Genomic DNA, 12,098 nt, shown 5'->3' on the forward strand with positions numbered 1-12,098 from the left:
TGATCTCTGCAAATGAATAACAGAAATCACCTAGCCTGTATGTTCTTTCCGACTTTGGTAGCTGAGGGCTTACTTTATGTGCTGTCAGCACCAGAATCTGTTAACAAGAACGGTAGGGAGGAAGGAGGGCGGGAGGGAGGGAAAGAGAGAAACCTGTAAATTTGGGCAAGCAACAGGAATTTATCATCCAAATCTGTATCATGCCGATGAACTTAGGATGGGACCAAAAGTGGTATTTAGTTCTTCCCACTTTAGCCAGATTGATGAATGTTGATGCCAGACACAGTGTGTCACCCAGAGAGAATGGCCTGACATTTCACTTCCAGGGGAAGGTCACGATCACGAAGGTTTGATAGGACTGCTCTTCGGGGAGGTGGAGAAATGATGGGAAACAGCATTTTCTTGAGTCAGTGGCAAACATATAAATACATAGTAATTTAAACAAAACTTAAAAAACCCTGAACTTGAGACATTCGAGTGTAGTTGAAAAGAAGAATCCCATACGTTGTTTGAGGGCTGTGTTCGAATCGCAGAGCTCACAGGAGGGGAGTGGAGGGTCATTACTGAATCCATGTCAGGGAGACTGAAGTGATCTGAGGCTGGCCCACGGCCCCTGGGCGACTCAGGAGAAACCAAGGGTTTTGATTTTCTGATTTCCAGGCAGTGTTTCCGTTAGTGCCCATGGAAGCCCCATAGGCTGTGGGGCTGTCGCTGCTGGAAGAAAAGATGCAGAGGTGTGGGGTGCATTAGTCCTTGCCCGAGTCTCTTTGACTCCCTTTTTGACAGATCTCATTTTAGTCTCTGCTCAAGGAGATGCTGAGTCCTCTGGCTGCTGACCGAGCCTTCTTTTGTTAGGGTGCCCTTTCTTCTTTTGCCTTTGAAGCTGTTTTGTTCACTCTTCAAGTTTGTTTTTGTTTTATTTTAGAAGCGCTGTCATCCAAGAGAAGGCATGGACTTCATTATACCTTTAGCTCTCACCCTGAACCTTTCCTATTTCTTGTCGGATTCTTTCTGGTCAATTTTCAAACACCCCGAAGTGTGAAAGAATTATGACAAATATAAGGGAGAAACAGAGAAAAAGACAATTTTTTCCAGGGCTAGAACAAGGCAGAAAATTTCATCTCTGGTAGAATCTGACCGGAGGGCTCTATTCATACACATTTCTTTATTAAACTAGCCTACACAGTGTTGGCAGACTCCTGGCAGGTTTTCAGAACCTAATTGGTGTTGGTGAGTCAATGGAGTTCTTGTCAGCTTGCTCCCTTCCAAGACCCACCATGAGTCTCAACAGCCTCTGAGTCCCAGTTCACTGCTGGTCCTGATGGTGGAAAAGGGATTGTGTCCATAACAATGTGCATTCCATAGTCACTTTGTGACCCACGCCTTGTGCTCAGAAGTTGTAGTGACTATCTTGGAATCATGTCATAGTGCCAGGTAGACAGATTCCTATACTCTAAACTTTTTTTTGAATGTTCAATTTCTGCTTGAAAGAATAATCCTTTTACAGTGTGGAAAATATAGACTGAATTTGGACATAATATGCCGGATGCTCAGGGAAGGCTTCTCTGAGAAGGTGACATTGGAGTAGACCCTGCAAGAAATGGGGGAGCTAGTCCCACAGTAGCTGGAGGAGAGCATTTCAGGCAGAAGGGGAGACAAACGCAGAGGCTTGAAGCGGGAATGTTCACTGCTGTCCAGAACCAAGTAAACACGAAGAAGTGTAGGAGAGGTGGACAGAGAGATGAGGCCAGGGCTGGGTGCTGGCAGATGGAGATGCTCAAAGGCCATCCTCATTAGGACTGTGGATCTTCCTGTGAGTTCAGTGGAGCAGAGTGCCATGATGCAGCTTTCATTTCAAACAGATCATGTTGGCTGTTGTATTGAGAAAAAGCACTAAGGGGATGAGGATGAAAGCAACAAGACCAGTTTGCAAGCTAATGGAATAATCCAAGTGAGAAAAGGTAGTGGCTTGGACCAGGCAGTGATAGGAGGGTGAGAAGACTTTAGAAGTAGATTCCACAGGATTTGGTGCTAGACTGGATGAGAAATGTGAGCAAAAGGATATGGCTCCAACTGGAAGACGGGGGTTGCTATTTGCTGAGACAAGGCGTATGGGGAAGGTGAGGTAAACAGGAGCTCGGTGTGGGCATTTACTTTACAGTTAAGATGCCTGTTAATCATCAAAGTAGAGCAGCATCAGGAGGACAGCTGGGTATCCGAGTGTGGAGCTCAGGGGAGAGGTCTAGACTGGAGACGCAAATGTGAGAGTCAGGACTGGGTAACACCACCTAGTGTAGCCAGAGAAGGCAAAGGATCAAGAACTGATGCTTCAGGGACGGGAAGATGATGGGAAGATGACCACTTATAGAAACCAGCAAAGGAGACCAAGAAATGGAAGGAGTGATCAAGTGTCAGATGTCAAGTGTCAGATTTGGCAGAGTGGAGGGTATAGAGGAAAAACAGTTTCTGTAGAATGGGCTCAAGTGAGGACAGGAAAAGGGAACGTGGAGAAAACACAGGCACCTCTTGGGGCATTTTACTTCTTAAAGAACAGAAATTGAATAGGAGCTCAAGAAGGATATTGGGTCAAAGGAAGGAGTCTGTTTGCTTTTATTAGAAGATGTTACAGCACTGTTTGAGAATGTTCCAGTAAAGAGGGGGAAATGGATGAGTAAGAAGAGAGAATATGTCATAAATTACTGAACTGCTACCAGTTGAGTAGACAAAAAGCCTTCTTTCAGGAAGAAAACCTTGAAGATAAGTACTACACTTTACATTTTGTCATTAGATTGGAATGCAGATGTGTTGTATTTTCTGAACTAAATTCCTGGTAACCTGAGGTACATGATAGTGACAAGAATGAGACATGTGTTGTATTTTAAGAAAACATTTCCAGAGCCAGGAGAAACATAACATAATATGCCTTTGCTTCATCAAAGAAATCCACATTCAGTTATTGACTATATCTCAGTTATAAGACTACTGTATCTTTCCTTAATCCCTATTTATTTGGATTTCATGGTAATTCAGGTTGAGGTAAACTAAGTTGGCCTGAGAAATAAGCAAATGAAACTTGCAGAGGGATGTTTAACATCCTTTTATAGAATTGTTTCCAAGCTCAGTACAAGCTGGCCTTTAACGCATAGGTATACTATTCCAAATATTCCTTCTCCCTTCAACAAAGTGAGAAACCCTGTGTCAGCCTTTATCAGGAAAAATGAGAACCATTCTAACAAGAACTCTTCAAGGCTCATTTCGGATGCATTCACCAGAAATGTGTCAGCAGTGATGTCATTGACTAAAAAAGCCCAAGTGGCGAGAAGCACAAACCAACTACAAATGATAATGAATAGTAGTAATTAATGTTCCAGTCCTGCTTTACTCTTTGTCAAGAAACTCTGAACACATTCTACAGTTCCAGTGATTCAGTAAATGTGCTTGATGGCCTTCTGTGTTCTAGGTGCTAGAAATTTAGCTTTAAAAAAATTCCCTCTCTCTTGTAGCTTACCATGAGCTGCAGAACAACCTGGCAAAATAAGTAGGTCAAGTACTATTATTATTCTTTACAGATGAAGACACTCTAAAGCTCAATTAAAACTTAGATTTAAATCACTGCTGTTCTAGGAATGTGGGTTCCCAGTAAAATCACCAATTTTTTCTTTCTCAGAACTGTTCAGAACTCAGCCCTTCAATACACATTGTACTGTGAAATATTATCTTCATAAATATAATGAAAATCTGTGATGGAAACTCTTTTGCATTAAAAAAAAAGCCTCATTCCAAAACTCAGTCTAATAACCATGTGTCTAGAAGAAGAGACATTTTATCTTATGAAGATGCCAGTTACAGCTAATCTACCTAGAGTAACTGCTCTTTGAGCTTGATAAATTATTTATTGCCAACAGAATTACTGTGATATCTGAAATGTATCAGCATTTTCTTCAGCGACCTCAACAACTAAAACACAATTAACTGCCTTTTTTTCCCCAACTCTTTTTTAAAAATCTGACTTTTTACCCTTTGTGTTGAGTCAGTTAATTATTGGAACTTCTAGAGGTTTTACTTTTTTCTAAGTTTAAGACGTAGCTCATAAATGAAAATAATTATTGTAACATCTTTCAGATGTATATAAGCCACATACAAACTCTGTTCAGTGTATGTGACCAGAGGTAGAGTTTTTTTCTTCATTGAGAAAAATTTTATGTGACTTTAAAAAAATAAACTAAGTGATGCATGAGACCCTCTCTTCCCTTCTTAACTCTCTGGTAACTTTCTCTGACTTTTGGAAGATAATACTCGTGTAATAAGACATTAAGTGGGAAATTTCCTGGAGGAACTAAGTACTGAATATTCTCAAGAGAAAGTTGCCCATAATGGAGACAGCTACCCTCTTCATGATTGACCAGGAGGTGGTGAGCCCAGTCACTGGCAGCTGCCAGTGTGAATAGGCAGAAGATTGGTGTTGGGGAAGGACAGAGACCTAAGCCACTGAGGAGAGGGCACAGGAGGAGACAGGTGTCCCCATGCACTCAGAGCCTGGTGGGAAGAGCTCTAAGAGGAAGGCTCGTGCAGAGTGGGGGAATGTACCAGAAGAGGAAACTGGCATCTCATTCCACAGTCGGACTTCTAATAGGCAGAAGCAGCAACCTGAGCTGAAGAAGAGAGAACTGGAGGGCCATGTCCTGGCAGAGAGGGGAGTGGTCACAGAGCAGCCTGCCCAGCACGGCCAGGCCGTATGTTTGTGTGATGCGGGTGGGTGTGCCAGGAGGAGGCTGGGTTATACCCTCTCTCCTGTGTCCTATCCAGCGGGTGAGCATGGGCGCTAGGAGGGCTGAGTAGAGTTTGGAAGAAGTCAAGCTGGAGACATATTTTTCACATCAGGAATCGTGCAGTGGGGACCCCATCTCTTTCCCCAGAAGAGGCCTCCAAAGATCTTGCACGGAAACACAGTAGAACCTGTGTAGGACGGGATGATTGCACCTGCTACAGGAGGACTTCGGAGGCCATATTAGCATTATTCTGAGAAGCAGTACAAGCCGTCAGAGAATTCAGCTATAGCTGAATAAGAAAAGAGGCCCTTGTCCTTCTCCAGTATTCCCCTCGCCAACAAAGGGCATGAAGGAGGTAGAGCTTGGGGTGGGGGTATCCACAGTTGACCATACCACCCCACTCCTCCCTGCTCCTGGTGGAAGAAGGAAGGAGAAGACCAAGTACAAATCAAGCCTCCATGGGTTTTTTAAATCTCAAGCCTGACCTGTGGTGAGGGAAAGCAAGGTCTAAATCAGGTGATATTGGGTTGGTTTGTTTGTTTTTTACAAAATGGATTCTTAGTGACTCAAAGTGACCAGGAAATTATGGGGTCTGCCCCAACTGTCAAGTGGCCTGGTGCCCATCAGGGAGGGGAGACTGGGCCGGCACTCCTTCCCAGGAGTGCTTCCCACTGACATGTTGTGACACTGCCCTGTGTCACCTGAGCAAGCCACTTCTGAATGTCAGTGTCTTCATCTGTCAAATGACAAGTGGCTCCTGGGTTAGTTACTTCCAGTATTCAAAGTCTGTGGAAGTTGGGGTTCCTAGGTAGCTCAATCGCTTAAGCAGCCGACTCTTGCTTTTTGGCTCAGGTCATGATCTCAGGCTGGTGAGATTGAGACCCACATTGGGCTCCGCACTCAGTGGGGAATCTGCTTGAGATTCTCTCTCCCTTTCCCGCTGCAAACACCCCCCCACACACACACCCATTCTCCCTCTCTCTTGTCTCTCTCCCTCTCAGGTGAATAACTACTTTTTTTTATTTTTTAAGTCTGTGAAAGTTGTGAAACAATGAGCTCAGAAATGTGGATGAGAGTACTGAGAAGGTGAGGGGTCTCCTTCTGCTGCATGCCCGTTTGTGCCAGTTAAGATGGTAATCCCACCAAAGCATGGAGTTCGTATATTTAAGTCGGATGCCAGCTGTTGTAGATGAGGCTGGGGAGTTAATGGGCACAAGACTTAACCTGCTAGAGATTGAATTTTTGAAAGGTAAGAAGAGGAAGATTCCCTGTGGAGAGAATACCCCGGGAAGTCTAGAGAAGGAACTGAGTAGCAGAGCCGATTTAAGTGGGAGATGGTTGCTTTTGCCTTCGGTCAGATCCCAGGGATCTTATTTCCTTAACGGGATGCCAATAACCTAACAATCTCCCCAGCAAGCCATCCAGAGGACAGAAGAGATGGAAAGCAAAGATGTCTGGGGTGGGGGTGGGGGAGATGCTGCTGGCACTGGACAGAGAGATGTTGAGTTTCTGGTGAGCATTTCTGGGAGGGTGAAGGTAGGGATAACATTTAGCCAGGGATAAGTTTCTTTTCCATAATTCATTTGCTGATGCGATTGTTCTTTACCGGGCTTCTAAACCATATTGTGGTTATGTTCTTATCTCCTTCCTGCATGATCTTTGTACGGCCTACTTGTGAATTCTGGGGATGTTCACAGTGCTTACTGAGTAAGTTTAGGCATGCTGCCATTTTCTGTGATTCAATTTCATGGTGTCTTTTAGAATGATGGAATTCAGGAAAAGAACTCTGTAAAGATCAAGCCAGGAGCCTCTTCGGTTTATTTGGTGGTTTCTGCTGTAACTCCCGGGAGGAGGGCCTAGCTTGGCATTTGGTTCTAAAAAGAAAACATGATTGCCTTTTAATAATTGTTAATTCTTAGCTTGTTAATGGTGTGGTGGAGAGTCGGGATGATGGAGCTGACCCATTGTAGGCCTCCCTAGTGCTGTTCCTCAGAGTGTCTGCTTCAGTAACAGACCGTGGCTTCCTGACCCCAACCCCTCTCTGCCTAGTATCCTTCCTCCTAGTATCCTGCTCCCCCACCACGCCCCTCCACTGCCGAGTGGCCAACTGATGCTTCCCTCTCTCCCTTGTCAACCGCCCTTGAGAACTCTGGAGAGAGAAGGATCTTCTAGGTTTATTAAATGGAGCAATGACTGAGTCAGGAAAGTCATTTTACTGCATTGCTTTGCTTTTGGTCATTGAAGATAAGAAAACAAAAATATTTATTCTGCTCTAAAGGCTTTTTCCGATCTTTCTTGAACTCCGTGAAAATATTTATCTTCTGAAATGAATTATGTGAAAAGGGAAGGTATTTCCGTTGTCTTTGGCAAATGTAAAACACAGTTTGCTTTTTCCAAGATGTGAACCTACTGGTAATCTCCCTTGATATAAAACTAATGCCTAAAAGGTCTTTTTTCTTTCCCAGCCAACCCAAAATGCTTTTAAGCAAAAGAATATATTGGAAGCCAATTATTAAACCTGGGCAACCTAAAACATTTTTTGAATGTGTGTGTGTGTGTGTGTGTTTAAGAAATGTGATTCTTTGCTTTTTATTATTTTCCTCCTTCCCTTCCTTGATGCTACCTTGGTAGCTGCCATGTTCTAAATATTGACAAGATGAGATAGTTTTCTGTTTATACCAGCAGTCGTCTGTCTGTGAGATATGGACGAATCAGAACGCTGGATTTCCTTTCTCAGCCATCCATCAGGTTCATAATGTAAGGTTACAAACGGTTATTTTCTTTCCTGAACTTGCGCTGTGTAATGTGTTGCAAAGTGTTGTCAGTAGCCGCAGGTACTGTGTCCTGGCAATGCAGACACTCTGTGCTGTCTCACGGCTCCTGAGAGCTTGTCTCTGATGCCTCATTCACTGTGCCTTGTGACCAGTTGATGTGCAAACATTGTCCTAAAATGAGAAACATACCTGGTTTTTAAAGTCTGCAGTTAAAATCTGTCCCATGTGAGTTTTGGCTTTCATCCCAGGTGTCTGTGTTAACTTGCTTTCACAGGAAGAAGGAAAAGGGTAAATTGATATATATATACACACACACACATGTATATATCAGTGTTAGTCTTCTGCATCTCGTACTTCCCCATGTCCGTGGGCTAGTCAACCCACTGTGTCCAAAAGTTCTCAAAGGTTCATGTGCTTCAGTTGTGAGAAATATTTGCGTCTGATTTGCATGATATTCTGTATACATTTATGCAAGCGTGGGAGTACTTTGGCCAGGAGACATACTGTTATAGCTACAAAGTGGTTCTCAGCCTTTTTCCATCGGACAATACTGAATTGATCTTTGGAATGTGTGGGAAATCGTGACCCATTTTACTCTGAGCTGCATGATATTCAAATATTCACAGCTTACCTCTGCATACTTTAAAAAAAAAAAAAAGCAGTTTTGTTCGGAAAATAGACATTTTAACATTTGGTCTTTTCTGTTTTGAATTTTAAAATACAATCTTGTTTTCATATCCTGTTAAATTTTTCCCATCGGATGGTCTGCTGTCCGAGAGGTTAAGACATTTGGTTGAGAATCACTAAACAGAGCTCTCGGGGTGGCATGTGCAGGGCCTCCCTTTGGGGTGCCACGCGAGGCACACCCCTCCCCGTGCATGGGACTTCTGGCTCTTGGGCTCATGGGGTCTGTATGTTGCCTGGTACCGATGCTCCAGTGACCCAGCAGTCCCTCCCGAACCCGTAAATGCTAACCAGTGCTTTTTCATGTTGAGAAGTGGCCATCTCTGCTCTTTATCATCCAAAGGAACAAATTTAGTATAACCAGCTGCATTTGACCAAACTAGCACTCTTGATTCTGGAAGATTTTCAAAAGACCTGCTACAGCCTCCTGCTTCCGTGTGTGTGTGCGTGAATGTTTGTAGGAGGCCCTTCCTTACATTCACATCCAAACCCATGTCTACATATTTATAAGCGTACAGCTCTCGAGAACATTCTTCAAAGCCTCAGAGATAACAGAAAATAAAGGTTTTCACCTGTACCTTATGGATGTTTGGGTAGCTCATCTCTGATCGATTATTTGTCAGAATTCTTCAAAGTGAAGCCTGAACCTAACAATCATCATTTAAGATCATTTTCGTTTTTCATTAAGTGTTCTAAAGAAATAGAGAATATTTGTTAATATTCAGATCTAAATTTATAAGCAGGTAGGTGGAAACAGTTCCTAGCAGAAAAGATTTAAAAGCTACTATTTTTTAAAAAATCAATTAAATCCTAATTTTAAAAAAAATTCAGAATAATACAAGACTTGAAAAATACCATACCTTTCTGTTCATGTTAGGAAGCTAAGTCATAACCCTGGCTTTTAATTATTTACTGATATCCTTAGGAAATGTTTTTCTCAAGAAGAAAATAAGATTACAGACGATGTTCCCTTCATATGCACAGAGGATAGAGAGTATGTAGTATCTTCAGTTTCCGTGTTTGGAGGAGAGAACTCTGCAATACAGTGTTTTTCCATTAGCCTTATGTATCTGGTACATTTGAACCAAAAGTCATGCATCTGTAACAACTTTGGAATAAAGCAAGGTTGAAAAGCTGCATTTTAGTCTCCGCCATCCAATAAAAATCTATCTGCAGACTTTTGTGAATTTTTTCCTGGGTCACAACTAAATTCAGTTAAGGTTTTATACTTTTCATCTGGTGGTATAAAAGACGTTTGATTTAATTACATCATGTTAAGTATGACCCCACTGTAGCCCTTCACACTCCGCCAGACTGTGCACGCCGAGTTGGCAGTTGGTAAATACCTGTTCAACAGAATCAATTTTCCACTTAAAGCTCTAATCTCAAATTGTGTTTTTTTTCTATATTCACAGTTTAATTTTTATTCGAGCTGGAAAGGATACTTCATGGTGTCCATTTTCCTTTGTTTCATTGATAATATCCTACAGGAAATACATACATACATACCAAGTAGATGAGGTTTTAAGCCATGACCAAATTCTTAGAATATTAAAATCATTCAATACATGAACATAAAGGAAAGTTTTAAGTATTTTAAGCTCTAAAAAAGTAGCCTGGAGACATTCAGTAAGAGTGTCTTGAATCACTGAATTTCTCTTCTGTAATTACTTAAGCCTTTTAAAGAGTACTGCCAGTCAGTAATAGTTTAAAATAGAATTTTACCCCAATCTTTTCCTGTTTCGTTATTCTACTTAAATATAATTGCATCACTGTTCCCTAAGTTTAAATCTACTATTCGTCGAGGATATGGTTTGATTATAAACCATTCTTTGAGGAAAAAGACTTTTTAGGTCTGTTTGTTTTTTTTATACTTAACACATTTTTTAAAACTGGGAAATTATTAAATTAATTTTATTAATTTACCTGGAGAATTACTTCTATTAATTTACCTAAGGAAATACAGGTACCATCTCGATAAGAGTGTACTATTTTACAAGACCTAACAATGGGCCTCCCCATTTGAAATTATTGTATAGCTGCGGTAGAAACCCTAATTTGCTTTTTGGTTTCTTTCACTGGTCCCTACCCTGTACCGCCCTACCCACTTCCTCCATAGTTCATTCCTGGTGCCGTCCAGTGTCCAGGACGGACATTATTCTCTCCCGTCTTTTTTTTCTTTTACTGTCGGTGGACCAGTTGAAGCTATAACCCAAGGCCCAGTCCCTACCTCCTGCTGGCAGGAGTGTCACCAAATCCATCCGTTCTCATAAAGCTAACTCCAGAGGGAAGACTGAACACCTGCAAGTGGTGCCTTATAAATATTCTTCGGTCTAAAGTGAAACACAGTAATAATAAGCTGATGAATTTCCAGGAAGCAAGTACATTTATGTTTTTTGTAACTTCAATCTTAAGAACACTGTTTACGTCTTTGAAAATGAACATCTGGAAATAGGCCCTACATATGACAAAACTCAGTTCTTATTCCAGACAGATAGATCCAGTCCCTATATAGAGAATTTTAAAATGTTTGGACCGGAGTAATGTTTCAAGGCCACAAAGAACATAAAGGAGGGATTTTATTTCTCTTCCGCATAATTCCCTCCCCTCCCCCACAGCATGTAGGAAGGCTCTGTCAGATCACTCTGAATTCAAAGCAGGTGGCTTGTGATTTCGGGACAAAGTGGAGTCGCAGAGAGCAGATGATGGCCCTGCCTAAACTGAGTTTATTGGATGTGCCACCCGTTTTTCAAGTGGTTATCAAATAAGAGGTCGGGATGATTTCCAGACTGAGGTGCTATGTGCTGGGGCTCGTTCTTCCCAAAATGGCTGCTACAACTTACGTGGATGGTGTGAATATTGGGATGAGCATTTGGCTGTAGTTCTGCTTGACATGTATGGAACTCACATCGAAGTTTAATTATAAAAGTGCCTGAGTTAATTCAGCAACTAGAGAATGAGTTTGCATACGATTTGCATGCTTAACGTACTAACACCTGAAATGTCCCCATAACCCTGGCTGCACCCCACTCATCCCCATGCCCAGCCCTGTTTCCAGCCTTTGCCCCGCAACCCGTGGTACCCCCAGCGCCTGCCATGGCTGTTCAGGCTGTTGTGAGAACTGCCTGTTGAGCTCAGCCAAGGGATACTTCAAGCTAAACTAAGACAGCGCTGAAGTGATGATCTGATGCTTGGTTTCAGTTGTCACCCGGAAAACACTGGATCGAAAGATCTTAACGTCAACCAGCTCCTCCTTTTGTATCATTCCACGGAGTTGCGTGCAAACTTCTGTTGTTCTGTTAACAGTGTTACCCGTGACTTAAATGTACAACACCTGTTTGCTATGTTGTTGTTGCTTTATCGAGGGAGGGGAAGAAGGTGAATGGGGCGGACTAGAGGATTTGCTGGATTTGGGGAGAGCTTTTAATTAAGAACTCCTGGCTGCATGTTTCCAGAGTTTTAACTATAGGTATTATCACTTAAAGGTTATTACATTTAGCTTCAAAATAGCTTTGAAATCCACATTTTCTACATTTTCAATTTCATACTAGTTTTTTTTTTTTAAGAGCAAATCACAGCCAGTGGAATTAAAGACTGAGAGATGTTGTAGCCCAGATGTTTGAAAGAGAAAGAGAAGAAAAGATCATATTAGGCAGCCAGAGGAAAACTTTCTCCTAAAATTAATTGCACTCAGTCTTTTTTTTTTTTTTTTTTTAACAAAACAAAACTTATAAAGAGAAAACTCAAGAATGAGTCAGGGATGGGTCATAAAGACAGAAATGCTAAAGTAATTATTCCAGGTAAAGTCTTAACAATTTCAACAGAAAGGAGATAGGAGAACCAAGCCATATGCGAGTAAGTTAGGATCTAG

At 42.0% G+C, this 12,098-nt stretch overlaps 1 protein-coding gene across 9 annotated transcripts in view; it reads left to right on the top strand.

Annotated features, from left to right (window-relative positions):
• ANKS1B (ankyrin repeat and sterile alpha motif domain containing 1B) overlaps positions 1-12,098 on the top strand; it is a 1,114,861-nt gene that overhangs the window by 1,044,400 nt on the left and 58,363 nt on the right. For 4 of the 9 annotated variants that reach the window (XM_044228192.1, XM_044228188.1, XM_044228190.1 and 1 more), the window contains one exon: positions 7,452-7,526. The exons of 3 other annotated variants lie outside the window; for them this stretch is intronic. In XM_044228192.1, the coding sequence (XP_044084127.1) occupies positions 7,452-7,526 (75 nt within the window). The remainder of the gene's footprint in view (positions 1-7,451; positions 7,527-12,098) is intronic. 2 more of the 9 variants (XM_044228193.1, XM_044228187.1) reach the window with 1 other exon arrangement.

This window comes from Neovison vison, chromosome 12 (genome assembly GCF_020171115.1).
Source record: "Neovison vison isolate M4711 chromosome 12, ASM_NN_V1, whole genome shotgun sequence".
Lineage (NCBI taxonomy): Eukaryota > Metazoa > Chordata > Mammalia > Carnivora > Mustelidae > Neogale > Neogale vison.